This window comes from Eublepharis macularius, chromosome 8 (assembly GCF_028583425.1).
Source record: "Eublepharis macularius isolate TG4126 chromosome 8, MPM_Emac_v1.0, whole genome shotgun sequence".
NCBI classification, from domain to species: Eukaryota; Metazoa; Chordata; class Lepidosauria; order Squamata; family Eublepharidae; genus Eublepharis; species Eublepharis macularius.
The window spans coordinates 109,743,673-109,764,122 of NC_072797.1; the positions used below are offsets into that span (position 1 = coordinate 109,743,673).

General features: G+C 38.6%; 1 protein-coding gene across 5 annotated transcripts in view; it reads right to left on the minus strand.

Annotated features, from left to right (window-relative positions):
- The window catches only part of NFIB (nuclear factor I B), a 242,600-nt gene extending 225,282 nt beyond the window's left edge, over window positions 1–17,318 (minus strand). For all 5 annotated transcript variants that reach the window (XM_054987218.1, XM_054987217.1, XM_054987221.1 and 2 more), the window contains exons 1-2: window positions 16,608–17,318; window positions 10,363–10,894 (exon numbers count right to left, since the gene is read on the minus strand). In XM_054987218.1, the coding sequence (XP_054843193.1) occupies window positions 10,363–10,894; window positions 16,608–16,637 (562 nt within the window). In that variant the 5' untranslated portion in view covers window positions 16,638–17,318. The remainder of the gene's footprint in view (window positions 1–10,362; window positions 10,895–16,607) is intronic.
- Between the last annotated feature and the right edge of the window lie 3,132 nt (window positions 17,319–20,450).

Sequence of the window (20,450 nt, forward strand, 5' to 3'; positions counted from 1 at the left end):
TTGTTCTTAAGACCCAGGCCTTTATATTTTGCTTGAATCATTTTGGTCATTTCAAAAAATAATAAACCATGCCAGTGTACTTTTATTACAATCATGGAATGTTCTTCTATTGGATGTGAAAATAATAGTTTTGGTTGAAAAGGGCCAAAAGGTCATCATGACACACTTCTGTTCAAATAAACCAGCAAAGCTCTATGTTCTAATTACAAAAGTGAAAGAGCAACAATAATTCAAAGGCTAATTCATGGAAAGAAGGTTGACCCTTAAGGTCAGTATGATGAGGCAGCCTATTTCAAGGTGCCATTAAGGAGCATCCAATTGTCAACTGTTTACTTTATATTTTTATCAACATGTACCAGGAAGATGTGTGTGTAATTTTTTTTTAACAACAAAGATTTCTTGGGGCATATCTGCAAGGATCTCTCCCTTAAAAATACCGTTAACAATTATTCCTGATAGGCATATAAGACTCACTCATTAATTAACCAAACATTCTTCATATCTATCAACTTTGCACTTTACCACTCACCTGTACTGAATATCAGTTACCTCCCAAGCGTGATGTGAAAGTCCTGAGTTCTAGAGAGTAGGGTTTCCAACGGGCCTGGAAAAAAAATTCCCTATCTCTTTAGAAGAGACTTAATGTGTAGGAATGGGCAGCTGAAGCTTTTCATGGCATGGAGATAAACAGCATTACCTAAATAATATCTCATTAAATCTCTGTTAAAGAGACAGGACTTTTCTTTTTCTCCAGGCGGCTGGCAACTCTACTGGAAAGCCAGTGTCAGTCAGAGTAGGCAATAATAAGGGCCAAATGAGATGTACAAGTTGAGTGGGGGCAACAGATGTTATAACGGGGAACTAACATTCCCAAGCACTCCAGGGTCCTGTTTGGCTCAGAAGTCCATGCAGGGGGGAAAGCTGTAGTCCTGACCCAACGACTCATGACAGATGTCCCATTTAGAGCCAAGCTACAAGTGATGCCTGACACAAGTTGGACACTAGTCAGCTTCCCTCAAGTTTTGATGGGAAATGTAGGCAGTGGCGGAATGTTAGAAAAATGACAGTTGAAAAGTCCATTGGACGGCAGTCGGAGAGCTATGCTGCAAGAGCAGGATGCCTACATTTCCCATCAAAACTTGAGAGAAGCTGACAAGTGTCCAACCTGTGTGAGGAGTCACTTGTAGCTTGGCTCTGAGATTGACCCTAATTTAGACCAACAGCCTGACCTCAGTTTCATGCATTCGCCTTACATAATAAACCACATAAATCATGGAAGAGAGTGCCTTTCCACATACAGTCCTCTCTCTGCCTTAAAGACTTAACTAATGTGAACGAGGAGGACTAGGAGCAAGGGACACAGCTAGTGCAGTACTGACTTGTGTTTAACACAAAGCAAGGCTCAGCCAGTTGCACAGGATCACTTCCTCTTTTCTAGCGTCAACAGCTAGTTGAGAAAGAAATCACTATGTTCCTAATAGCCTCGTCTGTGTTGCTCTGTGTTTAATCACAGAGCTCAAAACTCTGTCATACAAGTCCAAATTTAGTTACCACTTTAAAAAAAATACATACAAAGTTTCAATACACATAACTTTTGTCTATCAGTCTACAATTGTCTACAATTTTTGCAGATAAGTGAATTTGGAATTAGGGTGTAATATTATTAATTGTCAGCTCTGAAATCTTTAGGAATCATATGAATTTGCTTTAGGTTTAAATTCATTTATCTATAAAAACTCAAGTGATATCTAGATTTGCAAACTAAGGAAGTCAACACCTCTAGAAACGTAAATATTTTGAACTTTTTTTGCCATATGTATCTACATAGGCATTATAAAATTTTGGTTATCTATTTGTTTTCCATCCCCCAAAAATGTAAATTTGAAAACTGCATCTGATCAAAAAGAAACAAAGTTAAAAGCCACATCCCTGTAGAAGCAAGAATTTCTTTTGCTATCCCTTTTGCACAAACAGGGGCTGCCAATTTGTCCTCATCATTGTCAGAAGACAAAAGAAAACTAAGAGTGCAGCCAGACCCATCAAAGAGAAGACATAGCAATTCCAGAAGCTGCCTTGAAGTCCACTGGGGTGTAAAGTCAGGGCTGAATCCTTCTTGTCAGCTATTACCATAAAAGAACCAGAAGAAATAGTGACACTTCCATACAACAGAAAGGTCAAGGAGTTCATAGCCATTTCATGACCCAGACAAGTCAAGGTCAAAAGATTCAGGTAGCAGCTTGGCCTAAGCATAAGTTACTTGCTCAAATGAATTGTTTTAACAAATCAGCTTTGGTCAATTAAACCTAACAAGACAAGTTGCATCACATAGCAGGGTTCCTGACACTGAGGCCAGAAGCTGAGGCCAGCCTCGTAAAACAAGGCTTTTAACGTGGCATAACAAATTTAAGGTAATCCATCCAGAAACTGCAGATGTCAGCATGATAAAATACAAGTTGCCCTGACTAAGAATAGTTTTCACACTCTTAAATCTCAGAGAGCCGAGAGTCTTTCTTCCTCATTCTCAATTAAATTGACTGAATTTATACATATATAGGAAGAAAGGTAGATGCTTCTTTCTCCTATACACCAGTAGTTCGTCCACCACATTTTGAACAGTCATATTCAAGCAGAAACTTTTGTCCCCCTACAATTAATGAACCTATTAGATTTATTAAAGTTTCATATATTTCAATTTCAAAGAAGTCAGCCGTAACCATTAATTTAATACAATATACAAGACTAAAATCCCACTAATGCTACAGAGACCTGACATGCATCCCTCTCCATTATTTGAACGTAGACTCTCAAAATTTCAGCACAAATTATCAGTTCAACTGTACACAAAATTCTGTGTATACAGATACATTACAGAATTCGATCCCAGTTTTGCTTAATTATATGCAGGATCGCAGCCTAACATGGAAGTCAAAGTAGTATAGTGGTTATTGCTTGCAACTAGGATCTGGAAGATACAAGTTCAAATCCCCACTCTGCCATGAAAGCCTGCTGGGTGACCTTGGGCCACTCTCTCTTTCTCTCTCTCTGACTAATCTACCTAACAGGGCTGCTGTGAGGATAAAATGAAGGAGAGGAGAATCACGTAAGACTCTTTGCATCCCCACTGGGGAGAAAGGTGGAGCATATAAATGAAATAAATAAATTAGCCCTACTGAATATAATGAGACTTTATTCTAAGCATAAGATTACTCTCTAAATCTGTCATGTTTTAAAAACATTTACTAGCACAAGTGGAGAGACAAGAAAAATGCTAGAGGGAACTCTTTTCTATTCATATACACACAACCCCCCCCCCATATATTTTCCCTTTCAAACGTTCAAATAATAAAGCTATTCAGGGTGACGGTCTTACCTGCTCTAATGAGGAATTAAATCCTACACCTATCCGAGCCTCTTTAGCCCCGCTAAGTTTGGGATGAGTTGAGGATTGCACCCAGAATATATGCAGTTGCTACTTTTAACTGCTAACATTAAAAAAAAATGTGGAACTCAATTTGTTTTTAAGTTGTTGTATTTCTGTCAAAATAATTCAAGTGACCCAGCGCTTCCCCTTCTTGTATCAACAGCATTACATGCACAAGCAGAGGCTGCCAATGGCTTAAGATCATGCCCCAAACATCCTTGTTCATTTCACAATTATTTGGGAATTCTTCTGTCTCTCACATGATGCCTCTTACATAAACAAAAATAATTTATATGTCCCATAGATATGAAGACGTAATGTACAGAAGTTAGAAACGTGTTGGCAAACGTGTGTTACGTGGGTAGCATGTACAAGAGAATCAGGTTTGGTTATAACTCTCTGCCATGCAGGAAAAAAGTTACCTACCATGTAATGTGCAAAGGTGGCCCTTAGTTTTGAAAAGGACAAACAGTATTTAAATTTTAAAAAAATTATTAGGAGCATATTTTGACAGCATGAGTACATTAAGATTCATAATAAGAGCACACCATCTTTCTAATGAAAAGATTCATCCTATCTCCCCTGTTGTTATGCTTGGCATTCTATCCTAACCGTCAGAAATCTCAAGAGCTAAGTGTTAGTCCTCCCTGGCAGGAGGCAAAGAAGACATATGCTTTCAAAAGACAAGCAATGTTCAAGTTATTGTCTTCTAGAGCACCCATTGTATAATATTTGTAAAGTGTACCAAAAGGTTATATTTTATGAATTGCATGCCTTGTATTCAAGCTTCTCAATGGTTAAAAGAATTTTACACTTTAGATAACAAGACAATTCGAAGAACCCTTTGCAGCCTTTATTATGCATATTTTGCACACAACTAATTGACACTATCAGTGCCATCCTACACAACTTAAGAGTTAGGCCTTCTACATAGACCACAATGGACTTAGAAGAGGACATATTACGGTGTGCATCTCAAGGAAATCTTCCTTGTTCACAGTTATACAGGACTGTTGACACAAATATCATATTAATAACAGAAATAAAACACTACAGTTACATCCTAAGTTTGTAACACTTATTTGTAAGACTAAATTTGTAAGACTTATACACCAAACTTCTGTTAATTTAAACAAAAAATACATGTTATTTTTTTGTGGTCTGGATTTCAAGATTAAACTGAGAAAAATACCCATCCAAAATATTTCTTTAAACACAGATTGTGTATATTTGACATAAATGTATACTTTAATATTAAAAATTACATTCTTCTTCCTTTCCCAGCCCATCTCGGGAATCTCACTTTAAAGGGAAATAAATAGAGAACTAATTGTGCACCTTACATTAGGCGCATTAAAATGCACATACTTACCCACATACAAAAGCTAGAATAAACAGTAACAGTAAATTGCTTCTACCAATATTAATTCTGCTCACCTATTTCTGCATAAAATGTCTGCATCTCTGCTAAACTCTTGAGTTCAAATCAAATTTATCATAATTGTTTAAAAAATGAATTGTTGAAACATGTTTGCTTTGTCACTTTGGAAGTTCTTACTTTTAAAAAAATATTAAACCAACTTTGTGGGACACGCACATACAATTTTTTAAATACTTATGAAGTTAATCTGTAACTGAGATATTATTAATTATAATTTCAAGCTGTTTTTAAAATATCAAATGTGTTTTCAGTCTCTCTGCGTGCATGCCTTGCACAACAAACCCTGTGAAATCTGTAACAAATGAGCGCTACAGAAAATCAGCTATTCTGAAATATAAACTGGGTAATGCTGCACAACTCTCCCATGCTACAGAAGCAGTGTCATCACAACATACAATATACTCCTCGCTGTCTCACATATAACTCTTACGGTCATAAAATGCAGAAAGGTGGTGCTCGCAGCATGTCCATTGTACGTTCCCATGCGAACACTGAGCAACTAAAATGGAGATAGCTTTGCATACCTTTCCACATCAAATTTTACAGTTGTACACTACATGGACTGCTGAAAATAATGTTTTTTCATGTTGTGTTAGACAGAACAAGAATCCAACAATGAACTATGCATCTCACCTGAAGTACTTACAAGCATGCTTCCTGCGGATATAGAAAAATATGATTATAACTTAACATTATCTCATAATATTCAGAATTATTGTTACAAATATCATATGGATTCTGCAATCAGACATATTTTTCAGATGTACTAATTTCTCATTGGTACTCCTTCATCAAAATGGTATCTCAAGATTGGCTTTTCCGTATCTTCATTCATATGTTCCTAAATCAGCCCATTTAAAGCCTCGGTGCTACAGGTAATTAAGCCGCAGATTTCAAATTCCTGATACTACAGCTACTGTATTTAGTAAGCAGTAATGTGCTATGCAATGGGCTGGGCAGTAAAAATCATGGAACCTGAATAATGCCATCACATAATAAAGGCAACAGTGTTCCAAAGCAAGTAGTTTGTGGCATGTATTTTGAATGGTTTTCTGGTTTCAGAATAGTTTTTTAAAATGTATGGGAACTGTTAAGTCCTATAACTTTATTAGTCATACTACATTGACAAGGTGAATACATTTAAAAGGGCATCTATAATTATAAAGTGTTTTATGATTATTAAAAATAACCAGCGAAATCTAATCTTTAAGAAATGTGACAGTTTTAAAGAAAGCTCTAACTGGCAAAAGTTGCCACTGATTTAGATAAGCAAAACCTTAAAACTAACACTGGTTTTAAGTGAAAGTTAAAGCATATTTCAAATCAGATGAGATATATGTGTTCTTAGTAAATTTCTCTGAAAAAAGGCTTCATAATCCAAAGTATTACCTCACTCTTCAATAAGTACACATCCCAGAAATTATCAGCAAGTTTAAACTCCAGAATATTGAAGTTATGTGGCTTGTATATAATGTCAGCACACAAGAGTTGCTATCTCTTAACATCTACAAACTTCCTATAATGTTTTGGTAACAAGTTTTTCCACACATAGAACTCTCTCATCCATTCCAGCGATAAACCAGCTTCCCCACCCACCCAGGCAACCTTCCCCTCCCTCTCCCCCCCCCCCTTTCTTCCAGACAGGACACAGTCTGGCGATTCAGGGGCTCACGCAGGCCAGACTTCCTTCAGTGCAGCCCTTTGGGTAGAACTGCTAATCCATCTTATTAATTAACAAGATAATGGTGAGTAGCCAGAAAGCAGTATTAAGGCTAGCTATCTAGAAAACATCAACTGAAATAACTTCACCTTTTCATAGTTCCCTGGTAGGCAACTTGTGCAGTTAAAAAAATATTGTTGAGTTAGGTTAACAGATCTGAGTGTCAGAACTACAGCAAACTTGGCAGAACTTGTGCTTATCTGCTGAAAGCAAAATGTACTTTCAATGAACTCTTCATTTGTAAATGGAAGCAATACCACAACATACTAATATGTTACTATTAAACAATGTGATAAAACTGAAGCAGTAAGCAGCATAACCAGAATGAAAAACACGTGGCAATAATGCAATACATATCAAGATATATAGATGCTTAACTATTATTATGATGGAATTTTTAGCATTTATTAATGTTTATTAGGATGCTTTGCTACAAATGAAAACGTGTAACACATTTGATCTTCAAAAGTAATCAGACAACATAAGGATTAAATTCTATAGAAAAGAAAAACACACAATTATGCGTTTCAGTACAAAAATTAGAACTTTAAAAATCTGTTACTGTAGAACTTTAAAAAGTTATCTATTAGAGAAAAGATTTCTATTATCTGAAGTTCTACTGCAGCAAACAAATACAACAGCTTTCATTCAGCGATTGTCAAAAAACTTTCCAATGTGCCCACTGCAATGCAGATGCCAACCAACGAATCAAAGGCATTCAGCAACTAGACAAAGAGGGTTTGATGCCAACCTCGGTGCCACTGGCAACCATTATTGGCATCAAGCACATTGTCTGCTTTTCCTCCCCCACTCTGCTGGCACTTGACAAACAAAATGGCGGTTCTTCTAGAAACGGAACACAGCACAAGAGCTGCAGTGATTGAATCAAATACTATCAAATGATTTTATGGACTCAAATGCAGCTTGTATCAAACAACAAGAAACAGCACACAACCCCTCCCCCTCCCAATCCCTCTCAAGCAAGATACAGTGGACGTTTAAATTTAAGATGAATTCAACAGACACTAAAGTAAGGAGAAAACCAATTTTTAACATTATTTATTGTGCTTCATGCCTTTAACACCTGTAGACATCCATATTTAAGCATAATTTCCTGCCTCGGTCAAATAGTAAGAACACAATCATGACATCAAGTAACATTTAATTTATTTGTGTCTGAAAATTCTAAGAAATTAATATTTTAAAAGTAAAGTGGGGAAAGGGAAGCTAGCAGGGTTTAGAGAAAAATGAGTGAGAAGGACAGGCAGATATGCTAGTCCTATGTGACAAACTTGACAGACTGGTCTATATTCTTTCCTTCAGTACAGATGTGGAAACAAACAGAAGAATCCCCTGTCAAAGTACAAAAAGGAATGACATTTCTAGATCAGGAAATTCTCAATATATTGTAACATTGCATTGCTCTGCAATGCGGATGCCAACCAACAAATCACAGGCATCCTAGGCTAAACAAAGAAGGTCCGATGCCAAACCTGGTGCCACTGGCAACCATTGCTGGCACTCAAAACTATTCTTCCTCATGCTTATAGCCAAGATTTAAAAACACTGCCTATTTTATCCATACATTCATTTAAGAACTTTTTCTTTTCTTTCATTTTTACTCCCAGAAAGGCTTTAATTACTATGTCTTATTGATGAGCCATTACCAAATAAGCAAGTTTTCATATATCAAAATAGAAAATCAACCCTATATAAAATACAATTACTTTGATTGACATTGTGCTTATCTTGTGCAAGCCTGGAAACCCTTGGCATCCTGCCTGCCAACATGCAAAAATTAGACTGGAGCGGGCTATACTACTGAGAATGATTTTAAAAACTGAAATCTTTTCAAGGAAAAAACACAAAGAACATGTGACTTCCAAGTACAGAAGCACAAGTTCTTAGCAGATTTCTCAAAAGGCAGTATGAAGTAGTCTGCAATAAAAAAGGATTCTCGCCACAGTTGACTTGATGTAAAGAAACGTAACAACAACTTTGTCCAGTGTTATTTTGTCAGTAACTATAGAAATATTGCAAAAAGAACAACATTGGGAAAATGTTTACATGGCCCAGGCGTATTTTGACAATTCTTACACAATCCACGGCATCCACTTGTATGATCAGTAAAATTGCCAATGTTCTCCTCTACCTCAACTCTCCACTTAAGTCACCTTGTGTATCTGTCAACTTCAAAGAAAAGCATGTGAAGAAACACACACAAACAGGTAGGAGAGATAATATTTCCATCTGATGACTTTCTGATGGGCAGAATTCACAGAGACGTGAAGTTTGCCACCATGAATCTACTAGCTGTCATTAAAGGATGCTATTTTCAGAAAACGACCTACCAAACCTTTCTAAATACAGTTTGAGATGAAAAATAGATATCTAAGACAATTTGTTTGAAAGTTTCACAGCAAACTGTACTTCTTCCTAGAGTACCTTTAACAGAATATTCAAATGAGAAATCAGATCAAAATAAGCTGAATTCAAAAGAAAGTTGGCTGCCCTTAAGTCCAGGGGGAATCAAGGGGATTTAAATGAGTAACAATCATCTTGCACTGATTTGGGGTCCAAAATTTTGTATATGTTCTCCCTGTTATGGAAACAAGGAGGTGTTTTCATTATTAAGCCCTGAAAGACGTGTGTCTTGGAAGACATACTGTATAATATATTGTTATGTTATATGATCACTGATTCAGGACAAAGATATTTTTGTCATGATAAATCAGGACAGATCTGTGTGAAACAACACTTTGAAAATGGGGAAAGTATAAGTTGTATATCAAAGTCTTTGACTAAACAAAAAAATAGTTTTAATTTCACATACTGTACAGTTAATTTTCACATAACGTATCCTTATTTTATTCTGGGATATGAGATAACATCTTCCAGTGCCTTCCTTTAGGCCACTTTTGATTACCAAGCCAATTTATCCAATAGTCTGCCATATGCAAACAGTCAAGCATTACACGATTTAAATTTATCCCAAAAATATACATGCCCATTCTATGACTGATTCTATAGACAGATTTGATAGCTGATACTTTAATGCAAGAGGGTCATGTAAAGAAAAAAATGTAAAACCTGCATCTACTTTGTTTCAAAGATATCTGAATTAAATTATTGAAGTACTTATGCAAATGTTATAATAGCCAAACAGGTGTTTTTTTAAGATAACTTCGGAATTCCCACATTAAACACATTTTAAATGTTTATCTATGCTGCAGAGAAAAAATTGCTAGATGAAAGTACGACCACGCCAGACTACATCAATCAGGCTATTAAATATGAGGTATTTGCAAAAGCGATCCTTAATATACAGATAATTTATAAGACCTTTCCCTCCCTAACCCTGATTTTCACAGTGGTTATAATGTCTTCTTGTTTATGCCACTAAGTAACATATACAAGTAGCAATCTTTGAGAATAAAGGAACATATTAATAAAATCTATTCTTAAAATTTACACTTGCTTATACTAAGAATGCCAGAATGCCAACGTATGAATATTAAAATATTGCTTCTAATACACACCAAAGAATTCCCTTATACTTTGGAGTGCCTTTAAGACAGAAGTTAGCCTGTCAGATGTGCGTGGCACTTCTGTAAATAAGCTAATGAGCACGCACCTGTGTACATGTATGCAGCCCAGTTTAGAACATGCACACAACAACCCAAGTACATATACCCAAAGTTAATTGCTTAAAAGCCTTTCCTTAAAGAGACAGCATCTCAGAATCAGTGTTCAATGTATTAACACAGAAAAATAACCTACCTTGATCCTGCACATAGTATGCCAGAAACAAATCAAGCTCCTTGACTGATACTGTTATGTGGTGGGGCTGGACGCAAAGTGCTGGATTTGTGCAATGGGGGGATTTCATGAGCCGTTCTCCATCTGTACTTTCCAAGGGGATACCTTTGAAAAGGATCACCATGACTAGATCCAGACGCCAGACTTTGTCTGCCTGCCGCAGGCAGTCGATCCTCCTAATCTTACCCTTCTGGTCAGGATTGGACAATACACAGCATGGGTGCTTCTTTCCAGTAACAGTGAGCACAAAATCCTCCCGATACTCTTGGCGGATATCTTTGCGCAACTTGGCGAGAAGCCTAGATGCCCACTTCTGTTTAATTTCAGGCTTTTCACTAAGTAGCTCATCCTTGACTGCTCTTTCCTCATCCTTTGACATTCGCTTTTCATGTTTTTTAAAGTACTTGCGTTTCCGAGCCTGGAGGTTGAACCAAGTATAGGCGATTGCACGGACATGTGGAAGAAGGGCCTCAATGAATGGGTGAAATTCATCCTGTTGGAAAAAGCAATGAAAAAGAAGGAAAGTGGTGAAAAAGCTGTTCCGTTTACATGATCAAGACAGCAGCAGCACTTAAAAAAAAAAATTTACAAGGTCTTGGAGTAAAACTTAAGGTAAAGAAACCACCATAGACATATCTATGAGGTTTTTCGTAAATTAACAACTAGGAAAAGATAACAGGAATCCATGTTTCAGTTCTGGATAATACATACAGTTTCAGTTTGCATGACCACACCCTTCCCCACTTCACCTTCTTTTGGCCTCCAAATGAGTTACAACTACATTAGTTTAACATAAAGAGATATGTGGCTTATAACCATTACATATCATATTTATACACCAGCACATCAAGTAATACCATGTTTAGAAAGGATGGCACTATGATTTTTAAGACATCTGATCAGAAACGTTGAAAAAGCAGAAGCAGATTACGGCTCATTTCTCTTCTCTGTAGTACAGAAGCACAAAGCAAATATATGTTAAGTTCCCGCTTTTGGAGCATGCTCTCAGCAAAAGACTACTGGCAATACAAAGAGCATGCGCTACTGAACATGATCCCTTCTTTTATCAATCGCCTGGCATTCCAGCGCTGAAACAGTACCATTCCAGCAGCCAAAACTACAGGAACTGGGATACAGTAAGGGAAAGGAGGCAAAAGACATAGCAGGCAGTACAAGAACCCCATATAAAAGCTTTGCATTTTGATGTTCTTAACTCTGCAAAATTAAACCTGATGAAATAAAATTATACAAGGGCTCATCCTGCAACTCCACTGTACTCCAGTCCACGGTGGGGTTCAAAGCCCCACAGACTTAGTTAATTTGTTAACAGATCACGAGTGTGTGGCAATTATTTGAATGCCCCTAAAAATCTATCTTAGGCATACAATGAAAAAGGACAACTTGGCACAAACTTTGCATTCTTTGTGCTTCAGCACCCTGTGGCAGGGTGACATTAATACTGCATCACTGCTCTTCTGAAATACATGCAACGTATTTACAGTTTCAAAGAGTTCTCCCTATCTCATGGATTTTCAAAGCGCCATACAGGTCTATTTTTAGTATTTACTGTAATGAAGAGACAGACCATAAATTTTATCTACATATTAACAGTTACCTTGCTTGGGGGGGCGGGGCGGGGGGGCTGAAGTTTCCTTCTTTATGTTGCATCCTACCTACAGACATGATCACATTTTGGCGCAACTTTTGTCGCCTACATAATAATTCTGAACATTATAACAGCCTGAACAGTAATTGTTTCCATAGTTAAATTCTGAGAGAAAATCTGGCAGAGCAGGGGAGACAAAGTTGTTCCTCCCCTTCCCCCACACAAGCATGTATCTTCTAAAAGAATTCTATTTCTGTTCTTGAACTATATTAAGCAGTTATTTACTCAGTAATGACGATTGCTCAAACTACAACTCTGGAGTCCTTTTAAAAATAATATAATCATGATATTATAGTTATGTTCATTAATTGTATTTTTTCCAGCAGGACAAAATATATATATTTTTACACAAAAACAGATATAATTTGGAAACAAATCTGATTCCAAGTAATCATTTTTCTATGTAATCTATATGTATAATGCTGATATAAATTAGAGAACATGATTAAATATCTAGCTTCGCCATTATTTAAATAGCTTGAGCAAGATACTGATTTTCAAGCCAAGTCAGAACTAAACAAATAAACCTAGTTAATGGCAAACTTTATTACCGACTATTCCACATGCTAAAACTTGCATTTTTTGTATTTAAGGAAAACTTAAGTTTTTGAAGTTTATTCTGCAAAATTACTGTAATTCAATTATGGAATTATTTCTCTTCCGTACTGAGGAAAAAATGTAAATCCAAACTGAACAATAGCACAGGGCACAAAATAATTATAGTACAAAGTGCAGAAAAATAGCAAAGTTATATTAACCAACGTGGCCAGTAGTTTCCAGCACAGCTCTGGACATTTCTGCCACTCTAAGGGTTCATAAACTAAATCAGAGAAAGAGTTAAACCACAATCTGCTCTTTGTGTGGGAAGGCTGCACCATTCAGAGCAACCACAGCTCATGATAAGACTTCCCTATCTCAATACACTCTGGTGCCATTTTTTCTTAAGTGCTACAGTTTGTCCCCCCTCCCTTCCCCCAGACACTGACCTGTATAGAACCCTTATTAAAGAAACCTTGATTTTAATAACACATCTAGAAAATGTGGTAAAGCAGGCAGACTTGCTTGAAATGCTGAAAAGTACAGAGTCGAAGAAGGCGTGGGGGAGAAACGTATTCAATACAGTTTAAAAATTATTGCCCTGAATATAAACTGTGTAACAAAGGAATGTCCTACTGTATCTATAAGATACAAGTTCCGATATTTTGAATCTTAACAAGAAAATTGTGTAAGTTTTGAATTTTTAATTTTATTTTTAGGCAACATACCTAATACTGATGTAAAGAACAAATATAAATATATTTACATAGAAGTAAGGCCTGCAGCATTCAATGGGACTTACTCCCTAGTAAACGGGCTTAGCACTGAAGCAATGCAACTTATTTTGTATATTTAAACTGTGCTAAATGACCTGCTAAAATCAGGAGTCCACATAGTTTTATAGAAACTTTATTACCAGAGAACTGGAAATGCAAATAACAAATGCATATGCTTTAAGGAAAACTATTATGCATTAAAGCAGAACTGCAAATTCTGAAGTGGTATTATATGATAACTTGGTATCTTCAAACATGTCTGGTGTCTTTAAAAAAAACACCTCAAGAAACACCTCAAATCTTATTGTAAATGGAGATCAAACACATACATTCTCCTGAAAATGGTTCAAACAGCCATCTATGAAATCTGATCTGTTGTAACTAATACTGGTAGATGCAGTTCAGGAAAATAAGTTACATGTGACACTTACCCAGGTGAATCATAACTGCACTTTGCAACAAAGATTTATGGAGATAAAGATTTTTAAATGTTGTAACAAATGGCTCAGTTTAGTCCATATACACTGAGAATTTGTGTATTGTTTTTCTTGAAGTGTGAAAATAAAAATGCATCTGCTGCAACTACAGTATACTTTTAATAGGTAGGCCAAGTTCTCTCTTCACAATAACAACATTAAAAAGTATTTCCATTTTCCACCTCCACCCATTTTACTACCTTCTGACCCTTCCCATAATCTATTTTCTAGTAAATTTGCAAGACTATCCTAACTCTCCCCTCCAAAAATACTACTATTTCGCTACTACTGTTTCCCCTCCAAAAAGTACTACTGTTTCAAACCAACTACTTCACTGGGGTTTAAAAAAATACTGTGAAATATTCAGGGTTCCTGTGCTACTAACACAAGTACACTATGAATAAAATAGCAAGAACTCAGGAGCGCTAAAAGGATAACAACTACACAAGGCACCCTATTTGTACAAAATGAAAGAAGGAAACAGTCTTGTAATCTGCCTTAACAGGTATATGTTTCATAGATACAGAATGCCTTTTGGCAACTTAAACAGTTCACTGTCTGCCTCACTGATTTCAATACAGTTTACTTTCAAAGTAGTATGCTTTGGATCACAAACTTATATTACAGTAGTAACTGCAACTTGCAGCTACAGCTTTCATATGGATTATTTAAAACAAGAAAATATGCATACCGATTACTTTTTCAGCAGCTGGTTTTATTTGGCTAATAATATCAATTTTCTAAGATTTCTGAGCTCAAATATTTTAGTATGGTCTATCCTCACAACAAACCTCAAACCATGCGTGTGGGGATTGTATATTAGATTTTCAACATAATTTTGACTAGATGTAATAACTGTATATAATATACTGATATGTCACTCTGTCTTTAAAATAAAATGACTTGTATATATAGAACTATTTTCTACCAATGGTGAACAAAAATTTCATTCCAAAAATTTAGGGAACACTTGTCAGACCTGTTAAAGCCGCACTATACAAATACGCTATTACTTAAGGGTGCTGCTTCTTGCATCTATATAAAAAACTAATATTTTAAAATACACATATGACAAATAACTGGTAAGACTTGTATATGCCATCTGTGAAAAAATCTGAAAATCCTAAATGAAAAAAGCCATAAGGCCAGAAAATAGTAACAGATTATACCTTATAAAAGAACCTTACTTTTAAGCTCTAATATTATCTAGTATCTGTACAAAATATCAAATAATGAGGTAAAGAAAGCAATTCTCCTTTTGCAAGTAAGTTCCCGTGAAACCAGTAAGCAAACATTTTCAGAACAGAGTGGAGATTTCCTCAGTTATTAAATTTTGGTCAGGGCAGAGCAATCAGTGAGAATTTGTTTAACAATACATTAGAATGTGCGTATCTATACCAATAAACCCAGAGACATGCAAAAATGCTGACTTTTAAAATGCCTCAGATATCTTACACCACCTATTTCCACCTGCTTTGCACCAATGAAGTTCACATTAACTTGATGAAAATATCCCTGTTAATGCCAAGCAAAATATAAACAATAAAAACGTGTCAGCCAAAAACGCTACAGGACTGTATCCAATCACAGAATAAAGCCTTATCATTGTTTTAATCTTCATTCATAATTTTGTGAATGCTACAGTCCTTCAGAACCACAAAGTTTTCTAACTGTCAAATGAAATCTTAATTATTTTGACTGTATCACAAATATACCTCAAGCAATATACTTCTTTCCACACCTATTATTAAGGCTGAGGTAGAAGAAAAGTGTTTCAAATCGCATCCTCGTAAGACCTCAAAAGTACTCAGAAAAGTTTCACATTTATAACTCACTGCCAGGAATATACTCTGCTAATTTAATAATAAACGGTGCTAATGTTAAATGCTATACAGACTTAAACATCTCATATAGCACTTCCCATGCTACAATTTATACTGAATCTGTATTCCATTTCCTTTATTTATTTTAAAAATTGTATCCCACCCCATCCCAACAGGCTCACCATATGGTAAAATTGTAAATATCTTATATGCCTGAGAACCATATTCTATTAAGCAACTTTTACACTGTCTGAAAGTAATCAATTTACATTCCACATATAAAATTACTTCTTTTTAACATCCAAAGAAATACAAATGTCTGCAGGCCAAATATCTGCAGGTAGGTTTGTTTTTGACCTTGGGGGCTGATTTTAGAAAGTTAGGAGCACCATAGCTAAGCAGGAAAAGTGTACTGGAATATCCAAATAAATATCCTACTGCTCAGTCACCTCTTCTCAAACCAACCTCACATTATCTGAAAGGGTATATATGATTAATTCAGCATGGGATGGTATTATGTTACCGCAGTCGTTGCTTAATTAAAAAGAAAGGAGCACTTTCCCTTTCTACCCCTTCTAAGTAGACACTGAGTGAGTTAAACGTAAGAGCTGAAAACGGTCTCATCAATGAGCTTTCAACCTGCCTTTTAAGAATAGCCATTTCGAATGTATAACCCCGTCTTCCCCCCACTCCCACCATCAGAACTATTAAGTAATGTTTGCATATATGTAAAAGCCTATTTTCCCTCTTGCCCCCCTCCCTGTACATCCCTGCAATAGCAAGCAGATTAGTACAAAATCACGTCCAGCGAAGATCAGTTTTGCAAGTACGGTCCAAGCGCTGGGAACTCGTGTTCTTTTGAACAGTCCCAGCGACTCCAGCCCATCCGCAACCCTAGCGCAAGTCGAAAAGAAAAAGGCGGCTGTACCTGAGTGAGACAGATGGGAGAATACATCATGACTTCGCTCTGAGAACGCACTTCTGCGGAGAAAAAAGGATCAAAAGGGCAGCGATTTCATCTGTTCATTTTACAGTCATCGGCGGCTGAAGAAAAGACGAAGTTTGGTCGGGAGCGAGCTCCGCTTCGGACCGCCACAACTTCGCAGCAAACCCCCCCCCAGTCCTCCTTAAATAGCCAAAGATTCAAGTTCACTGCGAGCGCTAGATTTCCCGGGGTGAAATCCAATCTACACTTTTAACCCTCTTGTTCTCGGCGGCTCGGTCTTGCTGCTGCTGCAGTTGGTGCTGGTTGATTGGGGGGGGGGGGGAACTGGAGGGGGGGTTGAAGGGAATGCAGGGAATTGAGGGGGAGAAGAAGAAAAAGGACTTTTTCCTCCCTCGCGCTGCCTTTTTTTTCCACTCCCCAATTTGCAAAGTGCTTTTGGAGAAGCTGCGAGCGGGACAATACACCACGGTACTGTCAACCACGTTGCCAAAGTTCAAGGTTGCAGCGGCGGAGAGGAGCAGGAGAATCCTGGCGTGCAATGGCAGGCGAAACTTTGCGAGGAAGAGCCCTGTGCGCTGGAGCGCCAGCCAGGGAGTGTGCGCGCGCGTCCCCCAAGGCTGCAAAACACTTCGCAGCGGCGCGCAATCGCCGGGCTCCTCTCGCAGCAGCAGCCGCCGCCGCCTGTGCCTCTCTCTCCACTCCCTCCCCTCCACCCCCTTTCTCTGTGGATAATGTTCAGAGCTTGCTTCCCAAACGCCCACTGTAATAAAAATGATCTCTTGAAAATTCAAAACGATCAATCTCTTTCCCTCCCTTCCTCCTCCCTTATTCCCTTCCCCCTCCTTTATGCACTCCCTTCTGCAAAACCTGGAAGTTCAAGGGGGGAATTGGCGGGTGGGGTTTATTTTTTTTTTTGACCGGCCGCACTTCTCTGCCCCCCCCCCCCGCCTCCAAATCAGACTTCAGGATTTTGGTTTATTATTTAATTACACAATCATCGCTTACACTCCTCCTCCTCCGAGCGCTGCTGCAAACACATTCCTCAGCCCCCCCTCCCCAGCCCTCTCCCCTCTCCATGTCTTCCCTCTTTATTAATCATCATCTCGTACTGTACGAGAGCTCGGCTGTACATTTTGCAAACATGCCTGGGTTTTTTTTAACCCCCCCCCCCCCGCTTCTCCAATAGTTAACCGTTAGGGGACTGGACTGGATACAGATTGGAGAGGATTTCTCTTTAGTACTGGGTCAAGCTTGTGGCACAAATTCTCCAGGACCGGGAAGGGGGGAGGGGTGCAATCCTGCGTTGCTCTTTTAAAAAGTACACGGTGTAAAATTCCCTCGCAGAATGTGAGCGGGGCGGAGAAGAACCAGAGAGGGGAAACAACCCCAAAGTCCTTCGCTTTAGAGACCCCAAATCTGGCAGACGCTGCAAAGCGGGAAACTTTGCCAGTTCGCCACTAATTAGCCAAATAACAATGAGGCGGGGGGGGGAGGAAATATGTGCGGGGGGGGTGTTCCTTCGCAACCATTTGCGGCGTCTGCAGACCCCGCTCTCCCGTCGCCCCCATGTGGAGCAAGGTCACTGTATTGTATAGCTCACGCCTGACTGGGGAGGAGAGGGGACCAGACCCTCGCTCGTGTCTCCTCCTCTTCACGTCGCAAATGGGGCAGGCAGCGGCCTCTAGCAAGACTGCGTGTGTGTGCGTGCGTGAGAGAAGAGACGCTTCCTTCGCGGGGAGCCCCACACACGTGGCCCCCATCCCTCGCCTGGCAGCGAAGGGCTCCTCGTACGCGTGTAGGATTCCCGGACAGGCTGTCTGGGCCCTCCCAGGCGGGCTTTTCCTTTTCTCCTGAAGGAGAAAGGCTCAGGGAGGGAATGGGTGGCGGCTCCCTCCTGAGGGAAGGGAGGGGGGCATGAAAAGAAAAACCTCGCGGTAGCAGCACACCAGTCTGCTTTCAATCTCACCAACTAGCTCGTGCCAGGAAGAAGTTCGCGCGCGCGGGTTTTTTTTTTACCGCTTTTGGAATGCAGCGAATTAAAAACTCGCGCGCACCCCCCCCCCCACACACACACACACTTCCGTTCTCCCAGTGGACAAGAAAAACATCTGAGAACAGATCCCCACTCCCCGGACACACACTACTGACACTCTAAAAAGAGATTGCAAAAGGACACTGAGAAGAATAAAGTCTTAGAAGGTTGCCAACGGGCCGTTCTTGTCCTTGCACCAGAACGTTGCGGCAGCGGGTCATGGGGATGGGGAGGGGGGGAGGCTCTTGCCTTCAGTCAAACACCGGCGCTCTGCAAACTTTGGCCTGAGGGCCCCACGTGGCACATCTCACAGGGTCAGTCTTTAGGGTGCAGAGGTCTGCCTGCCTCAGGTAAACTTTCGGGCTCCCTCTTCAGTCCCCCCATCCCGGTGACTTTTCCTTTTGCTAAGTGGAATTTATTCACGTCAGGCATTTCACAACGACACATCAAGAGAAGCAGGCAGGTTCAAGTCAACCATGAAATGGTCACTTTTTAACCCCGTCCTGTCCTCATTAGGGAAATACTCAAACACAGCCCGTTCTCAAAGGGGGCTCTTAATGAAGGGAGCTTGCCAAGTCGACCAGCTGCAATTCCCATAAATTTACAAGCCAAGGGAAGGGGGAGGAAGTGAAGGGGGGCTCACACAAAGCAGGTAATGTCAAAGCAAATCGCTAGGTTCAACATATTAACCCTTCACAGTTAACCCACTTCAAGGCAGGTACACTTCTTGTGCATAACCATGGTTTAAATAACACATTCTTCTGTCTGTTAAGAAGCATTTTAAAACCGACCAAACAATTTTGGAACACATTAGCATAAGGATCAACTGCATACAACTTTTTTAAAGCACTGGCTCACACATCCTATCCTTTTCTAAGCATTTGGATAAAAACTAGATTGTAGTTTGAACAACTGGAATGTTTCTATAAACAAGCATTCTATGGATTTTTAGTTAACATACATTCTCAGCATAAATTTATTAATGTCCTTGAACATGCCGTTTTCAGCTCTTGGACTCCTGTACAAGGCATTGTAACAGGTCTCAGAGTAAGACTAATACTGTCCCTTCTACTTAAAAAAAAACCCTCCTTCTAGCTATTAACTATAGAAATGTTGCTTCTGGGAGTTGCCCAGATTTTAAAACCGGCTCCTCCTCTTGGCATAATTATCAGAATCTCTATTACTGCTGGAAAGATGCCTTTTACACCATTTACACTAAGAGCAATCAAGTAGGACATGCTTATCTGCTCTAAAGCCAAAGGGAGAGGAAGAAAGAAGACGAACAAGTTCAGGACTAATGTCAGTGTAACTCTGGGTCATTAAAAAGGCACATACATACAAAGACAGCATTTTTAAAACTGACACAAAGTTATCAAAACCTTAATACAATCTGATGCATGATAACTTAATGCCTGCAGGAATAAATTTTGATATTAAAATATACTGCCTTTAATGCAGCTAGAAGAAAATAAACGAGAGCTCCTGTAGTGTGATAGCTAAATAAAATCTGGTACACATTTCTGAAATCATGAGATGTTCAGAATCTTGCTGCACGAGCTCACAGATACATGTTTCTCCTTGTCAATGAACTCTAGACACGCTACTGCTAGCCTCAGCCTTCCATCTCTGAATGGGGATAACACTTTCATAGCGTTATTGTAAAAATTAATGAGAATGTTTATGAAGTGCTCTAAACATTCTAAAAATAAGTGCAAAGTACTAGTTATTCTTAAATTGGCTTGCTTCAGATACTTTGATGAATGACAGGACATCATATTTATGACTAAAGTTGG